This window comes from Cyprinodon tularosa, unplaced genomic scaffold, assembly GCF_016077235.1.
Source record: "Cyprinodon tularosa strain WSP-4 unplaced genomic scaffold, ASM1607723v1 ctg107, whole genome shotgun sequence".
In the NCBI taxonomy this organism is placed as follows: Eukaryota; Metazoa; Chordata; class Actinopteri; order Cyprinodontiformes; family Cyprinodontidae; genus Cyprinodon; species Cyprinodon tularosa.
This window is the reverse complement of record NW_024037860.1, coordinates 3308464-3335625: the sequence shown is the minus strand read 5'-3', so window position 1 is coordinate 3335625 and position 27162 is coordinate 3308464. Positions and strand designations below refer to the sequence as shown.

General features: G+C 39.9%; 1 protein-coding gene across 1 annotated transcript in view; it reads left to right on the top strand.

Moving 5' to 3' along the window:
• Window positions 1-27162, top strand: part of znf407 (zinc finger protein 407) — a 218985-nt gene that overhangs the window by 151794 nt on the left and 40029 nt on the right. Inside the window, exon 9 of the mRNA XM_038289466.1 lies at window positions 5640-5818. Coding sequence (XP_038145394.1) covers window positions 5640-5818 — 179 coding nt within the window. The remainder of the gene's footprint in view (window positions 1-5639; window positions 5819-27162) is intronic.

The following is a 27162-nucleotide window of genomic DNA, read 5'->3' as shown; positions in this document are numbered from 1 at the left end:
ATTTTTTTCTGCTACACCCGGCTACGCTGCGTCGCTTTTTCTTCTTCTTGTTTACTACTGGTGGTTGACTTTGGTTGCAGTACCGCCACCTTCTGCTCTGGAGTGTAAACGCTTCGCCTATGAGAAAAAGGAGCAGCGCATGAACGAAACGAAACACACGCGAATCGAACCGAGACAGTAGAACTGAACGGTTCGGATGGTTTTCATAAACCGTTCCATCCCTAATATATATATATAGTTACTATATATATTGTTACTAAGATTTTCAGTGTGTATTCAGCTATTAAACAGTTCAGCTTTATTTGGTAAAGGCTTTTCTGTCTAAGGAAACCAAGGTGATTGCTTTCTGTCTGAATTGGCAGCAATCCTTCCTCCAGTGCATTCCACTGAGTTGTTAAACTTTCCATTACTCCTCATCCTGAGCAGGAATCTGGTAGTAGTATGACTTATTTTGCTGCACCCTGAAAATGCTACTCCTTCTCAATACAACAATGACAGTTAGTTGTTTGACAACTCAGGAGACATGGAAACCAGACTTTAGGAGCCTTCTGATCATTTATTTTGAAAGGGATTTCATAAGGAGACATTACTCTCTAAACAACCAGACTATAATGTCAAAGAATGACATCTAAGGTAATTCAGGCTCAAATCATGTCTTCTTCAATAATATATAGACATTAACTTTAGTCTTTTAAAGATTCAGTTACTGGCTTAATCATGGCTCTATTTTGGTTTCTGTCATTAAAAACAATGGTACATTGAGCAAAAATGAAGTATTATGTATTTTATGGCAAAAATGAGTCATCTGAAGATGTTTTAAAATTAGAACGTGTAAAACATGTGATACTTTGTGACATCACTGACTTGCTACCCCTTTGTGTGAAATTTGGGGCTGATATCAAAGCACTGCACTGAATTCGGCTATCAGAAAGATACTTTCCACTGAATGAGCCAAATGTTCCTAGCCCTATTGTTCCCTGGCTGATACATAATGGCCATTACTGATAGCAGCAAATGAAACAGTAAATTAGAAGCCAAATTAACATTTTGGTAGCCCCGAGGGTTCTGGAGATCCAGAGGGGAGAAAAAGGGGGGAGGGAGAGGATGTTGTAGGAAAAGGAGGCAAACGGTGGAAAACGCCATGTTGTGTTACAGATGGGGAGATGAATACGAGGGCCACCCTTTACCTTGCACCTACTGGTTGGAACAAGCAGATACCTTTGCTTGTCTGACCTTTAAGTGAATGTCAGTTTATGAAATGAATACGACTCATTCATTGAGAAGTAGCTGGGGCTTACGAAACTGACAGCCGTTGCTCACTAAAAATAACTCAGTGGCGTGGATCTACATCTGATTTGCACAGTTAGAAATATCCATGTTAAGTGTTCTGGGTGTCGCCCCTGGTTCTCACTGGATACAATGTTAGCCCCATCAAAGCTGCTTCTGAAATGCATGTAAATGAGCGGGGAGTAAATGATCTATCAAATGCCACTCATCTACCATTCAGACAGACATAGATAATGGAGGGGGGATAATTATAGTTGGGAAATAGTGGTGAAAATATTCTAATGATATTGCGTTGGGAGTCGGGGCTGTCAATTAATGATGTCTGTCTCACTTTTTCCACAGCTATTTATGCAAGCTGCTAAACTACTTTATTTCCAGTGTTTAAGAAACGATTCCTATTGTTCTCAATGAGAATTATTTTTCTCTTTAAAGTCCCAGTAGCATCTTAAATGGTCTAATCAATTTGTAGACTCTTACATCTCACATCTCTGGGTCTAACTATTGCTTTTTGCATGCTGAACACTTTATTTTAAGTCTGGGTGATGGTGGACTTAAGGATTAAATGCCCTACTGCCAAAAGGCGTTCAGGCCTGCTTCATTGTAAACTAAAGGTAAAGGAGGCATTAACCGGGGCCTCATCAGGAGAATAAGACTCATAAAATCCAAATGATCCAAATAAAACCCTTCCCTGCACAATGAACACGTTTAAATCGTCTTTAACCAAAATGCTTCTGAATTGCACCTCTTCCATTATATACTCTAGGGGAGGAAGAATATGCAAGTGGCTCAGATAAAGAAAGGAGCCACAAAGTGGCACATGTGTTGGTTATCAGTATGGCTGACTCCCGTAGTGAGTGCATAAGTTGGGGGAGGAAGTTGAAACAGTGTTGGGCTAATTAATCCAGTGTATAGTAGGAGGGTTGGTGTGGGCTTTCACTAACTGTGAGACCTGCTGACTCCTAAACGCACATTGTGTTGTTTTAATATGACAATTACCCCATTACCATATCTGAGAGATAGCACGGCCCCCTAGGAATCCACCCGCACTCTCTTTAGAGGCTTTTAGCTCCGCTTCGAATTGTATCTATTTATGCTGCAGCCCTAGAATAAGTGATCAGTTCACTTTTCAGCATTAAATGCTTTCTTTTTAGCACCCTCATTTGTGTTAATTTGAGTGCATGTGACTGTTTAGAATTAAGTTTTGGGGTTTTTTTCTCCCTCAGACTGAAGTGGCAGCAACAGATGGCTGCATGTTTACCTGTGAAGCTGCTTTGCTTTGTTAGTGGTAGCAGATAACAAAGAATTCATGTTTTTGTTTTTTAATAAATACCATAAAAACCATACTATTATACATTAAAATTATGAAGAATAATTAATGACATATTGTACCTATCATGCTGTGGAGGGTTAGAGGAGAATCAAGCTCAGTCAAAAGGGTTTGGGGCGTTGAAATTTTATTGTAATCCAAAGGGGGCCCAGAAGAAAATCTTTGGGAACCACTGCCTTAGATCATAAAAAAAGAAAACTTTTAAGAGTTGCAGTAAGAGAAATGGACATGGGTGAGAAACGGCAATGGAGAAGCAGGCAGTGGAATGGGAGAATGCAGCAATGAACAATAAGAATCAGTGAGTTTATATACTGAAGGAAGATGGTGAGAAACAGATGAGGAAAAATGGAAAGAGAAGCTGAAGGAGATGACTAATCACAGAGGTCCCTGGATTATAACTAGGGCTAAAACAATTAATCAGATTAATCATGATAAATCGGTTATTGAAATAATCGTCAAATAATTTAGTAATCGATTCATTGTTGAGCTAACAGATCAACCCACTTAGAAAAGTTATTTTATTAAAATTGTAAAAAGCAAAGTACATAGGCATTTTTCATTTAAGATTTTTTTTTAAATGTGTTTGTCTGTCAATATGCTCTATCCAGAACTCCTCAAGTGGAAAAGTTTTAGTTTCAACTGGTTTAATTTCATAAAAAAAAAAAAATCTTATTTAAGGAACCTTTGGCTATCCGGTTAATAATTGATTAATAAAAAAAAATAAATCGACAGATTAATTGATTTGCAAAATGAATCAGTTGCAGACCTAATTGTGAAACAAACAAACTATTATAGTAAGGGGAATAGAGTTCATCAGAGATTTAGCAAACTTATAAAGACAAGTACTCAAGAATTAACTAAGAAAGCAAACACAAAGGAATGAACAAATATTCCAACACTTGAGAGACAATAATGAACAACAACAAATGATCAGGACATGGTAGCACTTTTTAGAATGTAATAAACTAGTAAAATATTAAAACATAACCAACACCTAAAGATCTTAAAAGACAGGTCCATGTAGAGTACATATTCTGTTCATGACTGACCAAATGTGACATAAAAAGAACTGCTGGAAACAGTCAAAGTAATGTAGTATAAGTACTGTTTATGTGGGTAGCAGCCATCATGAATGAGGGAGTTGGACACAATCAGGCTACCTGGGATTCTAAGCTTCTTGGGCGTTCATGCTGAAAAGTCCAACTCAGAGGTCTGAAATTCTGACTTCTGAGGAAGTTCAGTTCAAGTCTGGGGATCAGGTTACGAGTGGACAGCCTTTAGCATTACAGTTCACTCTAGGCAGCAAAATTCAACCAAAATGGTCAGATCACATCCACCCAATGGCCATGAAAACGACCGTCCAATTAAATGCCTGACAGACATGGTTCCAGACACCCAATTCAACTAAAACCCTGTGGCTAATTCTGCAGGATCTCAACTCATTCCCAGGTCAGACCACATGTATAATTTCTTTAGTCGGTTTGGGGCTTTAAAAATTAAAGGAACATAATCTGAACCAAGTGTTTTATTTTTCATACTCTTAACTGTAGTCTATGTATAAAAGTATATAGCTGTTTCAGTGATAGCACTAATATAAACTCAAGAATCAATATGCTGCAGGATTTTTTAGTTCAGGCCTACAAAGTTGATATTATTTTCATTTTATGTTTAATTAATAAACACAATCCTATATGCTTGCATTAATCTTTATGTTGATTATCATTAAGTATAGTATTAGTAATAATTTTTACAAAAAAAGATAGTCTATAGCCCCCAGGATGCGGTGTGTATGCGTTGGTAATTTCTAGGGTTTATTAAGGTGGTCATTTTCTGGTTTAGAGTCTAGTTTTAGTAAAACCTTCAGCTGTAGAGCTGTTATTGTTCACCACTGGCTAGTGCTTATTTATTTATTACTTGTGCCCCACCCAGTGAGGGTTGGCTTCTTTTTCTTTTTTTTTTTTGGCCGCAGTGAAGCCAGGACGGACTATAGACCTGTGATGGAGAGAGGCGTCTCTGCAAAAGTGAAAACAAATTCCCTCTTTGGCTGACGTGAGCTATGGCACTGTGGGGCTTTATTGTCCCGGCCAAGGTGATAAGGGAGAATAATTGCGTATTATACTGTCCGAGAATGTCAGGTCCAAACTGAGCACGAGTGCCCCATCCATCAACACACGACGGTGTGTGAAGCAGTGTTCTGCTCTGCACATGCGTACTTGTATGATTCATTGAATGTGAGCGCATGTCTGTGTGAGTTCACTGATTCATGTCTGTATATGAAGACCACTGCTGCATCATCTGATTCTTTGTTCTTAGTTTTACATCTTCTTTAGATTACATATTTTATTTTGTAGGTGTTTAGTATAAATATGTACACCCAGTCAGGCTTTACCTTTCACAAGTCTGTGTGTTTATGTGGGTATGGAGCCAGGTTTAGATGCACCCTGGGAGAGGATCAGGCAGCATCATTAATCAGCAGAGGGTTCTGTCTGACTCTCTCAGCTGACATCGTTACATCCTATCTCCCTGCAGTAGTTCACTTCTTGGCCTGGACTGTTTGACCAACCCAAACACACACACATACAACAAATATGGCACAATAACATCATCCTTTACCTTTCTTGAAGCTGCTGAAGATACATAACTGCATAAAAGATGTCCTCAGACATCTTTCTCTAATGCGTTCAGAGGGCCTGAATCTTCCAGCGGTCCTAACAGAATGCTTTCATCTAAGATGAAAAGTGTGTTAAGGGAAATGTCTTACAGACTCCAAATAGCCTCCTTGTGTCGTCACTAGTCTCTAAATATATGCTTGGAGACCTTGTCCAGTTTTTGTCGGGAGTTTTTCTCTCACATGTGTCAACATAATAAAATGTTTTCCCATCAGATGCTTCTTGAACTCACAAGCAAATATCTAACTTGTATTTTTTTCTCCTGGAACATCTTTTTAGCTCTTGCCTTTTTTATTCAACTTTAGAATAAAAGTAAACAGGTTTATCGTTTTGATTTTTTTTTTTTTGTCCTGTAGATCCAACTGTGCCGAAAACATCCGGAAGCACATTCTTCATACGGGGAAACATGAGGGGGTGAAGATGTATAACTGCCCCAAATGTACCTTTGCCACAAACTCTCCCACTGACTTTCGCAACCACCTGAAGGACAACCACTCTGACATCGAGAACCCGGACCTTGCATATCTACATGCAGGTAAGTTTGCTTAAATACTCACCAAGTCAAGGATTCTGCAGTTCTAGAAACAGATTCTACAATATACTGTTGAAGTTGACAAGTAATTTGTATTTATCCTACTCTTTTACCTCACATTCCAAGTCCAATGGATTATGGCAATCAGTGAAACACCTTTACCCAGCACTCACACTTGAGTCAGAAAAAAGTATATCTAATTTACTTTAAGTTCTATCAATGCAACAAAAAATCTTTTATTTAAATAGATCAACGCCATTTTTTTTCTGGAAGTTTCCCATGACTCTGATTATTGTGTTTGTCTCGGTTGCTGAGCAACGTTTGGGGATTTGCCAAAGGGTAAAGGGGCATTTCACAGATTTTACAGCTGATGATCTGTTGTAACGTCAAAGGAACCACTGCTCTGCCTCTAAACATGGTGTTATTATCTCTTCACTATCTCCAAGGGAACCTTTGTGGTCCTATTTAATAACCAAGGTTGTGTCATACTGATACTACTCTCTTGGAGATTAAAAATGTTTGATTAAACAAAGAAATCAAGGACTACACTACATAAAAATTCATAAGTCAGGAAATACCTTAAAAAAAAAAAGATGAAGTAATTATGATAACCACTGAGCTTGAAAAAGTTCAGTTTAGGCAACTGGCCGTGAAGTTAAACTTCACGGCCAGTTGCCTTGACCAAACTGTTTCAAGCTTGACCGTGACCTGGATGACTGAGAATCTTTACAGATTAGATAACCATATGGGTTATATGCCTCTTTTTCTATGATTATGAAAGAAGACTACAGTCGGTAAATATCTATATAGTGACTCCATACAGGAACCATAATGCTGTTGGGTTGGAGGTAATAGTTCTTAATGGAACCTTCTCCATTGGACTAAATAGTCTAGCCTTTAGGTCTTTGCAGCTTTCTGGCATACCACAGAGATCATTCTTATGCCCTCTTGTGCTTTTTAATTCCATGTCTTCTCTGTTTAAAAGTTTCTATCCATCATTATTGTTTACTTTACCATTGATTAAGAGTCAATAAGGGTTTTTTTCTTTGTGACTTCAGAGATGATTACGGTAGAGTGAATGTCTTTATTATAGCACGGTTTGTAGCATTGTTGCCTTGCAGCAAGAAGGTCCTGCCTTCAAATCCCAGCTTGGGGTATTTGGAGTTTGGATGTTCTTGAGTTGTGATGGATAGATGGACGGACGGACGGACGGACAGATGTCTTCACATAGTGCCATCATAATTCTGAAAGTTATGATCTTATAACTGTTTTTACAGCAGATGTAGAAGTTGTATAGTGTTGTATATTTGTCTACCGGTATTTACAAATGAGCTGGTGATTGAGAGCTAGCTTTGTTTCTGCATTTGCATATGCTGTCATGAACACATGCAGTTTCATGACTCAAGTCAAACAATGATTACCAAAATATGTGGATGCATTTTTCTTTGCAGGTCACAGTTTATGTGTAATAGAAATAATGCTTATTTTCTTCTTTTTAATTGGCATCCCCCTCATACGTGAAGCTAAAATTGTCTAAAAATACTTTACTGAGTTTGTTTTTTCCTGTTTTGTCTTCTACCTCATTTCTTGTAATAGTTGAGAACATTTATTCTACTTTTGTAATATTACTTTTTTTTAGAAGATTCGAACATAATCTTGTATTATGTCTTTGGAGTGGGATGGTCCAGAGCTCTAGTGTTTTTTTGTCAGTGGATCAAGTCTTGTTCTTAAGCTTTGATGAAGGGCACCCAGCCACAAAGAACCAGAGCTCAGAGATTGCTGGCGAAGCCATCCCTGCCAATCACTCAGGCCACAGAGACAGATGAAATCTTGTTCTTCCCCGATTGGGTTCTTTTGTGTCCCAGTGTTCCTCTTTGTCCTTGAGGACCTCCAAATCCAATCGGTAGAGTGGCTGTCCTTCATAGGTGCAGCGGGGACAGCCTTTATCCTGTTATCCCTCTGACCTTACACAAAGGCATTGGAAGCAGAGGGGAGCGCTATTGGAGAAAAAAGCCAGCCAGGGACGGACCTTTCTGGAAAACAGCTGCTTTGTTTTGATACTTATTTTTACTAGAATTGGTCAAATATTCGTACTTTTTCAAACTCTGAGGTTTGATGTTCTGAGTTAGTGATTTTTACTTCTTCTTTATATATTTTTGTTGAATATGAGGTTCTTCCTTAAACTTGTTTACTTCCACCTCCTAACCTCTTCTTCAACCTTTTTACCTTAGTACTTCCATATTCTCTCTACCCTCTCACCTTTAACCAAAGCACACATTTAGGTTTAAATTTACCTTTTCACCCCACTGTTGTTCTCACTTTTCTTTGTCCAGCTTCCTGACCTTTGTTAAAACAGATTCAGAATAAGTTTTTATTCAGTGTGGGCCTCCTAAGTTTCACCTGTGAACCCATAAAAAAGAGCCAGCCATAACAAAAAAGAGAGTTTCTTCTGGAATCTATATAAAGTGCAAGTCATTTGCCTTTTTTCTGTATTATGATCTCATGATGAAATGTTCAACATTTGTTTTTATATTTTCATGAAGTTGGACAAATACATTTTACACAAAATTTACAGTCAAAGAAGTATTGGTATCCCTTATAGTATATACTGTCTATATCCCCATTACCAATAGAATAGCAGTCATGCATTGGGAGCCCAAGATGCTTTGGGCTGACTTGTCAGAGACACAACATTATACCTGACAAAATCTGGGCCAGAGTAGAACAGGTTAGTAAAGAACCAACCATTGTCATTGAGGTTTTCCCTAGAAAATAATAGTGCAGTTTTTTGGGAAGAACATCTGACATAGTGTTCTTCTATGATACGTCAGAAGGTTGAATCATAGAGAGTGACTGATCTTTAAATATCTTTCTTTACATAGTCTCTCTCAGTGGTTTCAAACTCAAGTCATTGAAGCCCGATGTCCTGCAATATTAGATATGTCCCTGGTCCAACACACCTGAAGAAAAAGACTAAATTACTTCCTCTGCATGTACCGAAGATCTGCGGAGTCTTGCTAATGACCTTATCATATATTTAAAAGGTGCAAGACACTGGCCCTCATGGACCGGAGTCTTGACACCTCTGCTCTAGATCAGGGGGTCTTCAATCCTGCTCCTCAGGACTCACTGTGCCCACCATGTTTTAGGTGTGTCACTTCTCCAGTACACCTGATTCAAACCGTTGCATTCTCTCATCCATCAAGGGCCACCGAGTCCTCTTTATCACCCATTTATTTAAGTCAGGTGTGTTGGGGTAGAGAAAACCCTAAAACAGGCAGAACAGTCTGTGAATTGAAGACCCTTGGTCTATTGGCTCTATGAACAATTCTAATACTTCCTTAAGTTAAGGCAGCTCCTTTCTTTTCTATCTGTCTCTACAAGATGAATTGATTAATCCAGGTGTGCCTGACATCAGTAACCATGACGACATTGGCCAGGGGTTGTTTATAAAGCCCATTACATTCAGAGTGCTGGTTCTTCTGTTTTGTTTTTTTTCAATTCAGGTTGGCTCATAGTTTTATGGTTATGTCTGTGGACAAAGATGGACATGAAAGGTTGATTTAGTGTCTGGTAAACCGTTGTGTCTTCTAGTAGACCCTTTTCCATCTCAGGTACTTTCAGCCATTACCCAGGATTAAGTTTCCAAACGTTTAAAACAAAACAAAAAAATGGAGTAAATTCCTGGTTTCATGGCTTCACTTCTCCGTGCTTCTCGCTGTCATGGTTGTTAGGCAACAGAAGCGGGAACAGCTAGTGATGCCTTTGGTTTCTTTCTACCCTCACCTGCTTGGCTGGAGATGTAGTGCAATTCTCTTTACATGGCTCCTTCAAACTTGTTTTCTGCAGCCTCTCAGTGTACAGAAATGACCAGGAATGCCTTCTATCCCAGTTAAAACATTCTCAAGTATTCAAATCAGTATGGAAAACAGGCTAAGGTTACCAAGGCCTTGGAGGAGGAACGGACTAATAAAGTTCCATTAGAGTATAGCAAGGGAAGACGAGGACAGAAAAGAAGTGTTCTTTCCGGGCATAAAGATCCCAAGATTCCATTCTTTGCAAAAGTTTTGGGAAGTATTATTATTTTCTAATATTTTCCCTCCATTTCTGTTTTTTTGCAAACTGTGGCAGATAAACTCAGGTCCTGATGTAGAGGTTAATGGATAAATTATTTGTTATAAGTAAAAATGGTACTAAAAACAGTTGGACTGTTATTTTGAAGCCTCTTTAAACCTCATTTATTTTATTTTTTAGTAAAGACGGTTTTCTCCTTTTTCTGCCGGACCAGTGATGCAGAGAGCTACATACTTTTCAGTGTTTTATGTGAAGGTCAGATCTCATCTAAAAACCACAGCATTCAAAGGAAGCACATCTTCCTCCTTCAGTCAAATTAAGCAGCGTATTTTCAAGATGTCATCTTGGCTCTAATAGATATTCAGCTCACAGCTCGCCGCACACAGAAACTGAAGAATGACAGCAGCTGCAATAACCTAAAATACAGCAGCCGGCCCTTTTAACTCTAGGAATAAAGTTTTTATAAAAATAATTGCCTTTAATATTTGATAATTCTAGCGTATCAGCCTGTAAATAAGGACACATTTTAGCGTCATTAAAAGTCAAAGCAAAAAAGAAATTGGTGATCTGAGAGCAGATTGAAAATCCACTTGTGAACCTTTCCTCTTTGAAAAACAGGGGAAAGAGGAGGTGGCAGGAGGAAGAGGAGTTCTTCATCTAAGTAGACAGAACGAGTCCAAAAGAAAGAGACAGGGGGAAAAAAGATTAAGAAGGTAGATGTTGAATTAACCTGCTTGTGATTGCTCTCTGTCAGAGTGGAACCGGGGCCAGCAGCGAGAGGCAAATCGGCTGTGATGGCCCTTCCTGCTGTTCCCCCTTTGAAAGACACAGATCAAACGCAGCTCCAGTCGCGGGCCCTTGTAGCCCCTCGCCCCAGATTGATTGACACCCGAACGTCTCGGCTCGTGCTCCGTCTCTCCATATCGCTTCCTCTCCTCTTCTCATTCTCTCTCTCTCTTTCCTCCTTTATTCAGCGTCACACTTCGAATTAAAGCCTCTCACAAGGATGAAAGCAGAGGTCCTCTGCAAACGAAGGAAGAGGGGGAATTAGATCCAGCAAGTGATGGAGGGGAATGGTGATTAGAGCATGAGAGGGAAAGAAGAAGGAGAAACAAAAGGAGGTTAGATACGTGAGGGGGAAATGCTGCTGACAGGAGTCATTCTGATAAAATGCTAATGACAATTGTCTTTCATGTGCGATGTGCAGAGATATAAGGCACAGCGAACAACTGCAGTGTCTTTTCAAATTATTCAACCCCTCCATAACTTATTGTAACTCCATGCATAGTTTTAAGTTACAGCCTCATATCATGCTGTATTTTCAGATCAATACAAGTATTGCATAATGGGGTAATGAATGGAAACGGATGCATGCTTCTTAACATCTTTGGAAAAAGTATTGTGCAGATTCAGGCCTCTTTACACCAGTAAAATGAAATTAAACCCACTGAAACAAATCATCTTACGAAGGCTCCTATTTAAGATTATACATCGTGTGTCATCACACCCTAGTATAAAGGCAGCTGTTCCATCGAGGCCACTGATGTTTGTTTGAGAGAAAAATTAACAAACAACATCATGAAGACGGTTTGATCAAGAAGATCATCAATAAGTGTGGGATCCAAAAGATTCTAGAGAGGGTGTAGAGCTCTGGTGACTGAATATGTTTTGCACTCGAATGATTTTTTTTTTTATTGAAAAAAGCAATAAGATATGGTTCCAATTTGAACCAAAATAAAATGTGACCCATAAATGAACCTCTTTAGCACACAGGGCTATTTTCTAAAAAAGGCATACTATTACATCATAAGGCCTTTTTAACTTGCTTACTGCCTAAACTTGCAAATATTGTTATGAACCAATGACCGAAGGCCATGCAGGATGATGTGAAAATTCTGGGCCTGAGTAAATTAGATTTAAATTACCAAAAAATATGTTTCCCTTAAAAAGGAAGAAAAAAATACAACTACAAAACTGAAAAACAAAACTTTTGTTTCATATTTAGCAAGTTGGGTATCCATCCAACAAACAACTGAGAAGTTATAGATGTTTCGATTGAAAAGAATCCAGGCGAACCTCTATTTTGCCATTCTTGAACAGTTTGGCAAAATATCTGAAAGTTGGAAATTATCCTTGAAATTTAAAATTTGGAACGCTATCATATATTTGCTTTTTTTTTTAGCACTCTTTTTTTTACACACCAGGTGTATCTAAACAACCGTTTGTCCAATCAAGGAGCTTCATGCGTCTTTAAAATGCTTGCTTTCTACAGAATCCAATGAAATGCACCAATTTGAGATGAACAGAAGCCACAGCGAATTAAAAGAGAGAGTAGCAGAGGTATTCTGGATTTGTGTAGGGTAACGGATTCCAAATATGGGAATGTTGTAGTACCGCAATATAGAGAGAAGAAGTAGCTTTTAGCTAAATAATAAGCTAGTGGTTGAATATATACCAGTAACAGACTTTTATTGGGGTGAAAATAGTTTTTTGATAAAAATGCTTGGTTTTGCTGGTGTTTTTGGAGGAATTTGCTGCAAATGATCAGAGTTTTACTAATGAAACACAAACTTGGTCTTAAATTGTAGGGTTTTTTGGCATAATGTTGGAGCTGTGATGGGTGAATATTTGAATAAAGTAGATAGTCTTGTAGAGGAGTCTCATATGGACATATGATAGGTTTGTTTTAGTCTCTTATTTAGTCAGCTACAAGCTTATTATTGTTTTAGAATAGCTCCAGCCCCCTTAAAAGGGGGCTCATGGACTTAAGGGGTTCAGAATGCACTTCACCTGAACACACAACAGAGACAGATAAATGTTGGAGCGTCCCATTGAGGGGATGCTGTTCCTGCTGGTCAGAGTTTGGGAGAGGATGAATGAGGCTAGGTACAGAAAAATACTAGAAGGAAACCTGTTAGAGGAGCCAAACGACACTGGCAGAGATTTACCTTGCAGCAGGACAATGAGCAGACAATAAAGCCAGAGCTACATTGGAGGGGATCAAAGCCTATTCATGTCCTAGAGCGGGCCAGGAGGATGTGCAAAGATGGTAGGTGTGCAGCTTTAAGGGGGAAATTAGAGACACACTTTTTATCATTTTAGGTTTTTTTTGTAAAAAATGTTTCAAAGTTTTATTTTGACATTAAGTTGCTGTACTTAAAGTCAGTCAACTAATCAAACGGAACGCGGTTTGAAGTTATATTATGATGAAGGTTGAATAGGGGTTGAATGCTTTTTCAACACATTAGAAAACTTTGCTAAATTACCACCAGAAACAGACTTTTTGGAGCTGAAATGCTGCAGCTGTGAGGTTTGTTCTGTTTTCCTCTTTTTTTTCTCCTCTTAGAGGGGTCAGCATGTTTGTTTGGTTGTGGCTGTGATAAATGAGCCTCACATCCGGTGCAGCAGCGAAACCCACACAGATACGCAGGTGAAACATCGCCATCAGCTTTGTCAGACTCCCTTCACCGGACTGTTTCTAATTCTGAAAAATCTTCCAAATTTTCAGCTAAGGTTATCACTGCTCACCTCCAGGGCTCTGGGATCAAATGCTTTGTAATCAGCTGAAAGCGTCTGAGGAGATGACGCTCGCTGCCTAAAAAGGTGAAACAAATAAATAAATAAACTTCTTGGAGGCATTGTTGCTGCTTTATGCAGATTATGTTTTCCATAATAATGCATGATGGATTGCCACAGCAGAGGGCCAGAGGAGGCGCTGGCCTTGTAAGTGATGATCTTAATACACAGTTATAACCACGGGCAAATTCATTTCTTTGCTCATTTTTTTATTCCTTATTAAACAAATCTGTAAACAAATATGGGTTTCGATGGCTTTTACTTAAGTAATGCATCTCTATGCCTCCACAGCTACCCCTCCTCGCTTTCACCTTCTGTTCGTCATGTAATGAAACATTACTCTCATGAGTTTTACTTGCATATTGTGTTACAGCGGCGTGTTGGATTGTGGAGGACAGGTGCGTATGTCATGCAAATATGCCCCCGGTATCCCTGAGCATATGACACCGTGTTGACGTTGTGAAAGACGCCACAGACACGGGCGATAAAATAAACATCTGTTTCTAATAACAATGTGTTATACGGTATGTGACAAGTTTTTGTGTGGATAAGGTAAAAAAAAAAAACACATGCACAAACAAACACAGTATGTTGCAGGTATCTGATTGGACTTCAAGTCATCAGCTTTGGTGATAGACCTGTGTCTTGGTGTCACTTTCCTTATGTTTGCTTCTTCTTGATGGACATTAATGGAAAATTATTTTCTGTTTAGAATGATGTAAAATGTTGCTGACGCCACACAGCAGAAACTTGGTGAACCCCTGAGAGGTTTTTAAAAGGCCTGTATCACTTAACATCCACTTATTTTAGTTTTCAACTATGTTAGTGTAATTCTTTCATCACAATATGTGCAAAGTAGTGTTTCCTTTCTTACAGGGATTTCTAAATAATAATGATGAGTCTGAGCAGCAGCACCTTCATGTCTTGTAAAATCGGGCATTTAGAGTAAAATGCCCCCTTCCGGGATACACCTACCATACTTTTACTTTTCCCAAAGTGAAAACAAACCTCCACTTTCCCCAATCAGGGCGAGTTATGTGAGACAGAGGGCAAGGATTCCCGCTCAAACTTAAGCTATGTTTAGCAGCTCATCTGCAAACGGTAGCACCCTGTTATTGTCTAAGTCGTGAAAATCAAGTTTTAGCCTCAAGAGGTCTGTACTTTATTCAGCCTTTCTAAGTGTTGTGATATTACGATATCATGAAAAGGGCGGCACCCTGACAAGAGGAGGCGGCACCGCGTTTAAAGCTATTGTTTTTTTCTGGCCAAAAAAACCACAACTATACTTTATAACAAAATGTTGCCCATGTAGGGCATTATTTTGTTATATATTTGCCTATAGGTGACTTTAAAAAGGCTTAAAAATATGATACCTTTAACATTAAGCTTTCTACATATTCTTACCCTATTTAATTTTTTAAGACAGTGCAAAGAAATTGATAAATGAAGTAATCTTAATTTAGAAAAGAAAATAGATCCTGGAAAAAAATCTGCCTGCCTGTCCATTGAAATGTGTTTGATCTTTTTTTAATTAACAAAAAAGGACAGATGATTTTACATATATCTTTATTACTGTTATTACAGCCATGGATATAGAGACTTTGTGACCTGATTGAAGTCCTGCAGGGAGAATTAAACTACAATGGAGGAGCTATCAGCTTCTTTTTCTGATCCACTCACTTTGACCCATTCATTCCAGCCTTCCTTTGATTGTTTATCAATGCTTCTCCACATCCACCCTCTCCACCCACCCATCCACCACCACCTCCTCTGTGTTGTCTTGTTTGAGTTATGAGAGCAGAGAAGCAGCTGCTCTGTGCTGGTCCCCAAGGAGACGAACGCCAGCGGCTGTGTGAGTCTTTTTGGGGTTAGCTAAGCATTTTATGGAAAAACACACCGCATCACTTGCATGCATCTCAGAAAACCAATCCAGGGCCAGTCTGGGACGAGCAAGCAGCAATTCCTGCGTAATGACCTGCTCCAATGAGCGTGAAAGCTCTCCCAACTGGCTGCATTTATCACACATCAACCACAACAAACGCTCTTTTGTTTCATCCCTCCGCCTTCTTTCTTCCTCCCCGCATCGCTCCGTCAGCCTCCGCTCAGCTGCTTAGCGGCCATCAGGATTCCTGATGGACATGTGGCAAGCCGTCAGACAGTTTAGTGGCGACACAACTGATGTGTACATTGGGGTTTTGCCACCTTTTGGCTATCACAGACAAATTAGTTCGTCGGGATAAATGATGACCGAAGGAGCGGTGTCATTGTGGGACTGGGTCAAACCCAGCCGCGGTCTGCGCCTCTGGACAGATTCTGTCACATTCAGAACATCTGAGCCAGATTGATGACACATGATATATGCTCCCTGGTGTTGCAGTGACACACTTAGGTTAGCTTTGTGCTTATGTTGCAGTGTTCTGAAACATTGCAGATGGCTTATGTAGGACACAGCCGAACGGGACGAGAAATGAAAACTGTAGGAATCCGTTTTTAACAAGAGCTACGTTCTGATTAGGACATTTGGAGGGTAGGAAACTGGGCGCTCAAGTACAAGATAATAACTCTGGTATTTGGCTGAAGAAAACAAATTGAATTAACTTAAAAAAAATATTTAGTTATTCCTAAACTTGTAGCGCTAGTTATCCAGAATTATTTATTTTGTTCTTTTTGCTCATATCTACGTAACCAGTTTTGTTTTGATGCACTTCACCGAATCTCTCATAAAATGGATAATCACTCATATAACCACCTTGTTTTTTTCCCTGAGGGATTTGCCCGCACCAATCAAAATAATTTTTTCTTTAATAAAGAAAAATGTATATATATCTAAAAGAAAATCCTGCCAATGTGATTGACGTGATGAAGGAATGCTCACTAGCAGGACGTATCCTTCAGTAGGGGACAGTACATGTGAGACCAGACAACCGGCCGGCTTTGATAAAGTTTTTTCCATATTTCATCCCTTCTTCTTAAATTCAGACACATTCAGTTACAGCAAACGGCTAACCTACACAACGCTTAAGAGAGAGAGGCATAAATGCAAGGTGTTGATTAGAGAAGAAACTGATCCAAAAAGTTAAAAGACTGGGGGGAAAAAAGCTTTAAAATATGAAGTTGTTATGGAGAGATTAGTGCAGCCCACTATGCCCCCATCTGACCTCTCACTGAGCCAACAACACTCCATAGAACCAACATGTCGTCCCTGATCACCACTCTCATTGGCTGAGGTGCACTTCTGAGAACTCTACCGTGACCTTTGCCCCCCCTCTGCCGTGCCAGGGACCCTTGTGGTCCTCCTTCCACTCTACCCTCCGTGTGTCGCCTGTTTGGTGGCTCTCCAAATGTGTCAGCATCTCTAATTAGCTACAGGCTCAACTTTCCCCAACTAAACAACCAATTACCGACACTTTAGCCCTGCCCAGTCCCATGTTTCCTGATGCAGTGGCCTATTAGGGCCCCTTATTTCTTCCCCAGCATAATTGAATCCCCTGGCTTCTCATCAGCGGGCTAATTTAAGCCAATGTGCAGAGTTGGTAATCAGACGGGTTGCCCATTAGGCTATCAGACCCCAATTAAGTGCCCTCTTATTTCCACCATAACAAGCTACTATCACTGCTTCTGTTATTGTATAGCCTCTTTTAGTGCTTAGGTTTGTTTGGGGAAATGTGTGGTTTGTTTGTAGAAGGAAAAGAAAATGTGGAATAAAGGAGTTTTTAATGTCAAGTTTTCAATGACCCAAGAAGTGTTTACTAGATATACTTACAAAGGAATATGTTGGGTCATGTAAGCCAGAGAAAAGAGATCCTCTTATCTTAATAGTTTTTTAAAAGACTTTTTACAAAGTTGGTCAGTGTGAACTAATAGGGTTTCTTAATGCTAGCTTAAAATTTCTGTTTATCAGGCTGTAGCGTAGGACTGTTTTGCCTGATTGGAAGTATTTTTAGACTTTAATTTGTCTCGCCAAATACTCTCTCAGAAAAATAATCAGTGTTATAGAGAGAAGCCAAAATATTAACTGGTGGCCATCATCTACCTATTTTTGGTGTGATTGGCCCCTGCCAGTGGTCTGCATGGAGAACCAGTGGCTGGCGCTGTTACCTTGCAGCATTAAGGTTCTGGGTTCTATTCCTGGTCCAGGGTCTTTCTGCATGGATTTATCATGTTCTCCCCGTGCATGCGTGGGTTCCCCCCAGGTACTCCAGCTTCCCACAGTCCAAAAACATGACTGTAAGGTTGATTGGCTTCTCTAAAAATGGTTATTGTGTGTGTGTATGGTTGTGTCTTTGTGTGTCTCTGTGTTGCCCAGCAACAGACTGGCGACCCGTTCAGTGTGTACCCTGCCTCCCACCCATAGACTGCCGGAGATAGGCACCGGCCCCACCGCAAGCCTGGAAATGGATGGATGGATGGATGGATGGATGGATGGATGGATGGATGGATGGATGGTCTCTGCAAGTGACCTGCTAGCTGGATACCAAAAAATTGTGTGAACAGTGATTGCAACTTTATGAGTGCTGCCAGGCGGCACTGATTGCACTAAAGGTTCTCCATAAAATGTTTAAAATAAACATAACATGTACAAAAATTTAAAACGTTTTAAAAAGCAACTATTCTTCCCACAACGCGTTGAGATGCAGCTGATTTAGGCGCCAAGAGAGAGCACAACTTCTGGTACATAATAGGAAGGCTTTTCTCTGGGAAAAGTGTTGATGTGGGCATGATGGCGGTCTTGGAGATAAGGGGAGGGTGTAGAATATGTAGTGAACACAGACATAAACTGCTGTTTTGGTAATGCTAATGGTAAAATGGTAGCACTTTTTTAAAGTCAGGAGTTGACCAAAGCACTTTACATCACTTTCAGTCATTCACACTGATGGTGGCAAGCTTCATTGTAGCCACATCTGCTCTGGGGCTCACTGACAGAATCAAGGCTACCGTACACTTTATTCAACAAAACTGAAAGCTGGAGCTAGAACCAACAACCCTCTGGTTGCAGTTCTGCTCCTTAATCGGCCTATAGTTCTAATTGATTAATCTCAATTGGCTCAATTGAGTTTTTCAGGGCACTTCAGAAAAAAAGCAAGAAATGAGCTTTCATGAAGTTGAAAGCTGAGGTGACCTAAATCTTCCTGGATATTCAGCTAAAACTAACTAGGAGAGAACTACTACACCTTTAACTTGAAATAATTGTATGGAGATGATAAGAACTCAGAAAAAAAGCTTTCACCTTGGACTCATCATTCTGTCCTTTTACATGAGCGGAATGTCTTTTTCTCGTGTGTTTCGGCTTTGCTCCCAGTTGCCTGTCCCATCCCGGTGCAACCCAGAGGAGCCTGCGTGTGAAAGAGGCCCACCGAGGCCTGATGAGGACTGTCTCACCAATGTCTGGGACATTTCAGCGCCTGTGTGTGTGCATATAAACGTCATGTGTGGCTACGGCAGCAAGAGTTCTGCTGCATGCGTTTCTTTGCGAGTTTAGCGTTGGTGTCGACTCCCCATAGGCTAATTAAGAGGCGAGGAAAGCCACTCACAGGGAGATTAAACCTAAAAGAGTAAATTAAAGCTCACAACGGGTGTGGCAAAGGCACACATTTGCACAGGCCATGAAATCTCCTCTGACACCTGTAAGGAGGGAAACGGAATAAAGAGTTTAGTAACGAAAACATATATTTATGTTCCTTTAGTTTAACTGTGTCTGATGGATTTGTAAAATTAGCTTTATTTTATGATTACAGTAGAAATTTTAAGGTTTCAGGAATTAGGTTGTGTTTTGTTGGCTCATCAGAGGGGGATCATTTTTACCTTTTAGCTTCAGCCTTATAAATATCTGTAATGAAAAATTTGAGAACTTATGATACTGAATATCATTTTTACTCATTATGATTCAAATCTGTTTTCACAAGACTTAAAATATCAAAGATGAAAAAAATGTAATTAAAAATTTCTCACAAAAAAAAAATACATTCTCACTTTGTAAATGCTTTTTACTCCGAACATGCCCACCTCATTTTTAATAACTCATGACTTGTTTTAGACTGCATGAACTTGATTCTTGTTTCATTTTTTCTTTTTTTTTCCCTTTCTTTGTTTTACTTTTATGACTACTTCTATCATTTAACTTAAATTTGACCAATTCCTTTTTTTAATCCATATTTTACTCTTTTTATATGTGCTTTATTAAGGAAAAAAAGTTTATATTAGGCTTTCCTGCTCCCTAAACATGTTTTTACATTCATTTATTTATTTATTTGAATTTTAGAATTTGGTTAAAGTTGATTTTGTAAAAGTTGATAATAAATGCTAACATCTTTATTAAGCATATATGCAGCACATACAAATGTATTTTATCTTAGAGCTTAAAGCTTTTTTTGTCAGTTTTGACAGATGTTGCTCATCAGTAATAATAATTATAATTTTTCACTGCATCAAATAAACTACAAAAGAAAAAAAAGGACAAGAAAAGAGACTGACAAAATAAAAATGATAAGAAAATACAGAAACAAATTTATATGATTTAATTTGAAAAATCTGTACTTTAATTTATCCAAATATTAATCCAAGATTTACATATTGAATTATGAACTATTGATTTAGTTATATCTGCTGACAACAAAATGAACATTGGGACGGACTAGGGTTCATGAGTTTTGGTAAATTATTTCTTTAAAGCAAATAAAAATGAAAATAAAGTTAGAATCTCTAAGTTTTAGCTCTGAGATTTTTAAACCATGTTGCATTCAAAACTTTAACATAGATGAAAGGTATTTTCATAACAAAGCACCTAAAATAAGCATAAACCAGGAAAGTTAGATCTTTTTAGAATTTTTTTTTCACAGCTTAATTTGTAGATCTATAGAGCAGAAAACAGCAATTGCAAAACAATATTGAAAGTAAGATTCTTTAGAGTAATTTCTCTTTCTTAATTACCTGCAGATAAGAAACCTTCAATTCTAAATCTATTCATTAGGGGGAAAAAAACAAACCCAAATTTGGAAATATTCACTTTTTTACACAACCATTGTTACAATTAATGGCCCCCATAATTAACCCTTGAAATAAATTTTCCACTTTACATTTTCTACGTTTTGCAAACGTAGAAAACTACATCAATTTCTATATATTGACAGACTATACTAGTACAATAAAAAAGCCTTTTATTGAATTTCCTTATCATTTTTTGCTTTTGAACATATCTGCCAAAACTATCCACGATGTTGGTAAGCGTGTTGCCTTGTTACTGTACCTTTAGGGTCATATATTCAGCTTATATTGTCTGTATAATAAACTGTGATCCATCTGTGCATAGCAGCAATTATAGCTCCAAATCTGCACTCGGCCAAGATTAAAATAAAACCACCCTATACCTGTTAATACAAAGATTATTAAAAAGTCTGGATGCAAGTATTTTATTGCAAAAAATGGACCCAAAATCCCATAAGTTGATGCTTTCATGCAGGGTTTTTCTTCAGTGAGGCACAATTCATTTTTTCTTATAAGTTATGATCCGGCTCTGTATCAGGAAATCAAACATATTGTCATTTCAAAATCTGTGCTGCAGCACATTTAAAGCTCTTACTTTCCCTCCATGATAAGATGGAGATTGTTTATTTCACTTTTTAAACTCTGGTGACTTTCAATACCCCAAAGTGTTAGCAGGAGTGCAATGTTGTCGAGCTCCACACACACATGCACACGTAGATGTCACATCATCAGTCACCCTGTTTCATATAAACATTTCAGCAGTGTGCAATAACACCCCAGGCTACGCTGGTATCTCTTTACTACTATCTGCTCATTTTTGACCCCCTCAATCTTCCCCTTTTCTGCCTCGCATCTTGTGCTTTCTGCTCGTTGTGATGTTTTACCATTCCAGCGACTTGTCTGGGTTTGTGTTGCGTGAGTGATGTGACTGCAGGCCGGCAGCTGAGCTATCCGTCTCTGTGTCTATTCGCCGGTTTGTCTCTCTGTGTTGTCTCTGCTCTGTTTGACTGCTATCAGACAAGTGTGCTGTTGGAGAGAGAAGCGCACGCGTGTCATCTGTCAGCGTCTTTCTCCAAAATCAGTCGTCTAGGAGTAAAATCCGGGCTTGGCACGCGCGCAGACACGCACCATTTCACCCACAACTTCATCTCCAGTCTTATATTCTTCACCCCAAGGGCTTTGCTCATATGACTGCAAGTATACAAGAGTCCACGTGTATGTTTGTGTGCATCTGTGCGTGCACAAACACTCCTACGTTTCCCCGTGTACAAGGGAATAGATCTCGGTTCTGTCACAGCTGGGCCCGCGGGCATAAGAGGCCTTAACGGATGTCTCTCTCCAGAAGAAAGGCACACTTTCTTCCCCCGTGCACGGTGGCGCACCAGCAGGTCCCAGACCCGTCTCCCTCCCGGGCTTCGTGGTGAGGAATACAGATTCAGGCGCCTCTCCAGATAGCGATCGGCCCCGCCGTGGCTTCAGAAATGCTATCTTTACCGGTGTGGCTGAATTGATAATACTCCCCCCCTACGCATTTTATTACAAAGGCCTAGTTTGTAAAAAGGTAATCATTTACTGTTGCTACTATCTCCCCTGAGCCATACATCTTCTGTCTTCATAGGACAAAGTTCTCCTGCTGCTGCCGCTGCTATTTTTTTCTTGTGTCTCTCTTTTTTTTTTTTTTTTTTTTGTGAATCTTTGTGAAGTTTTCCCCACAAACACCTCAAACTCACCTGATCAAATTAGATCTTTGTGTCTAATCTGTGTTGTTGCATGAATTTGCGTAGGAGCTGTTCTTGTCTGCTCGTAAAGGACGGGAAGGCTGAAACTGACAGTGAATGAAGGCCTAATCCCTTTGGGCGCATTGAAGAATCCACCCGGGGAAAGTACCGAAATCTCATAATTTCAATTATCATATTTATCATATTTATTCATTTTCCCCCCAGCCAGACTTAACGCCGTCGCTTTCCTCCCCTTCCTCGCCGCTTGCCTCCTCTGTACGTTAATCTATTTTTTTTTCTACTTCTCTTTCCACTGGCAAGATGTGAGCCTGCCAGTCACCATGACTGACAGCACTCAAGTGGCCTACGGAAAAGCAGCTCATTTTTTTCCTTCCTTTTGCCTTTCCTCTTATTTTTTTTATATATTTTCTTTCCGTCCGATGTTGCGTCGGTGATGCTGGGGTCTTATCAGGAAACCCAATTTGTGCAAGCGAAGGAGATGCCACTCATCCTGATTGACAGCTCTCAGATTCACAGGCTGCTGCTGCAGTAAAGGGATTTCCTTTAAGTTGTTGGGTTCAACACTGTCATGGATTATTTTATCATACATGGAGGTTCTTTCTCTGTGAACACACAAAGACTTACTAAACAGACTAGCTGTGTTCCTGCTCTTTTATTTGCCGCTTTGTGTCCGTTTGACCTTAGCAGTCGTGTTGACAGACAGGTGGCAGTACTCAGCAGGTAAGCTTCAGCCTGGTGGACTCTATTTAATCGTTTTATTCCAGGAAGGAGAAAGTAAAGATTGGGAAAAAAAGGCCTCATATGATTAGTGCAAAAGTAGGCATTTCTCTGATGTTGTTTTTATGTGAGCGTGCAAAAGCGTGTTCGACTTTAAGAACATTACTTCTGGGAATACAGACATATGTATGTACTTATGCTCTTGTCTGATCTGCGTGCGTTAACGTTTCCTCTCCCTCTGTGTTTGTGTAAGTGTGTGAGGGAGCTTTTAGACTTTTTCACGTTTTACTACAAACACTAAGCTGATTTTATTAGTATTTTATGACAGACCAACCCCATCTAGTGTATAGTTGTGAAGTGAAAGGAAATAGATACGCAATCCATACAAATCTAGAAGTTGTAGAGATCCTTTTGCTTTCTATGCTGCCAACTTTACACCGATGCAAAGAGAGAAAATAGTGGAGAGGTCTATTATAGCGTTGAGAAAGCTGCAGATATCTACTGCTCAGGTTACGGAAGACTTCAATAGGCCAGAAATCTATTATGTAGAAGGTAACCAGCAATATGTAGAAGAAGCTGCTCTGCTCAAATCAAAGCTAAATTAAGCATTTTGGTCCATATGTGAATCCTACCTACATATGAGAGAAATGTATCCCTACATTTAGAGTTGGGTGTTTTGCCGTATCCTTTATTGTTTTATTGATACCGTTTTAGTCAATGTAACTATTTAGATTCTTTTGTCTAAACAATAAATTAGAAAACGTTTTGAAAACTCAAGAAATGGGTAAAATGTGAATTGAAGTTTACTTTTCTATTGGGGCGTAGGCATAGTCAAAGAAGATGGCTAAATGTCGCTACCATGGGAGGTTTAGTGACATAAATCACACTGCTGTATGTAACTGTTTTTTTGAAGAACTCTTTTTTTTTTTTTTTTTTATTGGTATGTTTTTAAAGAGTAGTGTTTGGGATTTTTGGGCTGTATATTTTAGAATTGCGCTTTCAAGGGTAGGTGCACCTTAGCTTGATTCTGATGTTCTTTTCTAACAGAACTTTATCTCCTTTTTTTATTTGTTGAAAAACTGCCAATTATTTACTGCAAGATTTTCCCCTTGGGATTAATGAAGTTTTTTGAATATACCTGACTGCTGTGTCATGCATTCACAGCTAGACAGTTATCTAAGAAAGTCTTCAAAGAATTTATGGAAAGGGTTTTCAACATCGATTTTATTGCTTTCAGGATACAAACAAAAAACATTGTGACAAGACTTTAAGGCTATAGCATCCAGCTCTACCTGGATTTTACCCTGAATAAAGCATCCCCACAGTGGTGGCATCATGCTTAGCAGCTGTTTTACTTCATTGGACTGAGGAAAGCTGATCTGATCTAATAGGGGTTGCAAAACAGGCTAAATTGAAAATTACAAATCAATTACCAACCCGTCGTCCTCCTGGGGTGTTGGAGTCTATTGTAGGGTGTGGATTTGGTGTTTGGTGACTTGTGCTTATGTCATATCTTTGGAATGAGTTCCATGACTCCCTCTGTGTTCTGTGATGGCTTTTGTCCTTTACCAAAGATGGCTTCCTTCACCCCTCTTTCAAACCTACTGTCCTCTCCATCCAAAATTTGAACATTTTGGCCTTAAAAGGTGTGTCCTTTGCACTTAATGTGCAAGTCTGAATGGTGCCTTACTTAAAACATTACTGGCTCTCCTATGCCGTACTATGCATTTGTTTTAGTGTTTTTTTTTTCCAATAATGGAGACTGGACGGTCTTCGCTGCAATTGATTGCATAAACTACACCACTCAGCTTTTATTTAGGTAGTCTGTCTTTGTTATAAGCCAGTTATGAACTAGCAAGACCACAAACTTAAACATAGAGCCAATGCTATCATGGAAAAAAAGGTTTGGATCAAACTGTATTGGAATATTCTAATGGCCCAGTCAAAGTCAACCCTAATAAGAATCTGGGGACTTCAGCTTTTTCCACATACATCCTCCATCTCATCCGCCTGAGCCAAAGCTAAAATCCTATGAATTTAAATAAGAAAAAAAGATTTCAAGTAATGCCACATCTCAAGTCTGTGGCAGTTTTTTTTCTAGTGATGCCCATGTGTGCGTGTGTGTCAGTCCCAGTAATGTTCCCGCTTGTGTTTGTCAAATGTGACCTCCGAATCCAGAGGCTTATCGTGGCGGTGTTCCACATTATTGATGGCGAGCGGAGATATCGACAGGCCGAGCGCCTGCAGCTTCCAGCGGCGCCGGCAAGCGGGATGGGACTTTGATATGACATATTGTGCGTCTCAGCACAAGCCATAAATAATTCTGACACGTTTTTGTATGCATGGGAAAGTCCTTGATTCAGCCTCCCATAAAAATAAACTTCTATTATGGAAGGTATTTGTCAAGTGGGTGCGTGATGGATGGCCCGGCGTTTACCCCGTGGCAGGACGATGGGTTATGGATGCCCGCCGCCCCTTGCCGGGGGAGGAGTCGCACCCAGCACGCTGACACCAGAGTAATTACTGCCCTCCTCGCCACGGCAACGAAGGGGGAGGGGGGCATGCTTTATACGCACACCTGCACCTCACTTCAACCCTCCTTCCACACTGTCCTGTCACAGCATCAGCATAAAGTGAGAAGGGTGATGAAAGCTGGATGTAGACGGATGGACGAACAAACACAGGGATGGATAATGAGATTTGTATGTTGATTTGCTGAGTGATTGATTCACGGAGGGACAGCCTCCGTTATCCGCCCATGAAGGTGATGCTTGTCATATGTTAATCAATAACAGGAAATATATGGCTAAATAAGTTTGGTTCTGTTGGGCCTGTGATTACAGATGTCTTTCAAAAGACATGGTTTAGTTATTTTCCTTGTGCCCATGAGTCATAAAGTTGGTACTCTCATGAATATGTACAGGCCTTCCGGTTGCCAACAAGCACATGAGTGCGTTGTCATCGTCTGGACTCCAATGACACGTTTAGCCGAGGCTACGCTGCCATCTGAGCAGGAGGAGGAATGTGGGTGGGGGGTGAGAAGCTGGTGAGTGGACAGCTGCTCTCCGAACTACATTTACCCTCTACCTGTGTGGGCGGTAGTCAGGGAGGTAGTCTAGATAAGGGAAGGGGGCCCTGGGTGGCAGCCTGTCAGTGGGAGTGACACCTGTTCACCAGTGCCCGCCTTTTTTATTCTTCCAGCTGTTTTTCTCTCTCTGCCTCAACCTCTCCCTCCTTCCTGCCTCTGCCGCTCTTCCCCTCCAGCAGACGGAGCCAGGAAGAAGCTCATCACAGCAGGCCAGGGAGCGCTGAGTGGGACCGGTCCAGATGTTGTTGCAGGCGAGGAAGGGGGGGCGGTTTGACAGCATACAATCTCAAACTCCGACAGTTACTCTAACATCCACACACTGCCTCTGTGCCACTGAGCCTGCTGTTAAAGGAGACAAGATTTACAAGATGCGATTTGTAAGTCAGCTGCCATATGCTGTGCTCTAACACACAGAGTCTCCAAAATTACAGATGAACATGGACCCAGAGAGTTCCACTTGCTTTTTTTTTTTACTGACTAAATCTAAAATATTCCATCTTAGCAGCATATGAAAAGTCTCTGAAACTGTTCTTGCGATTTAAACCGTCAAACAGACCATCAGATGGATGCTTTCCAAACTTTAGGAGGTCAGAACAAATCCCATTAGAGAACGATTACAGCGAAAACATTTTAGAGCCGTTAACTTAAAACTCCTGAAAGTATGGAACATGAATATATGCAAATAAGCCTTTATTTTGTATAAAAAACAGTAAGTATTTTATAAACACTATGTGAGTCATGTCCTCTACAATAGGAAAATATTACTATACCATGACAGTGGAGTTTGCCCTGCAGCTGAAGGGGTTGTCAGTTCAAGCCCTGATTTTGGCTTTCAATGTCGTGTCCTTGGGCAAGACATTTCACCCGCATTGCCTGCCGATGGCGGTCAGAGGGCGCGTTCGCGTCTGTGTAAGGCAGCCTCGCATCTGTAGGCCTCATGGCCCCGTGACTACAATGTAACTTTCCACTGTTAAGTTCTTTCAGTAATCAAAGAGCTTAATCTTTTCTTTAAAAATGTAGGTGGAATTTATCACATGGGTGTGTGGTTGTTTACTAGCAGTGTAGAATAAGCATTTTTTTTTTTTTACAAGGAATATGTCAGATGTGTGGATGAACCCTGTAAGATCAAAAGGTGAAGGGGAGGACCCCCTTTAACCTAAAACCCCCATCCC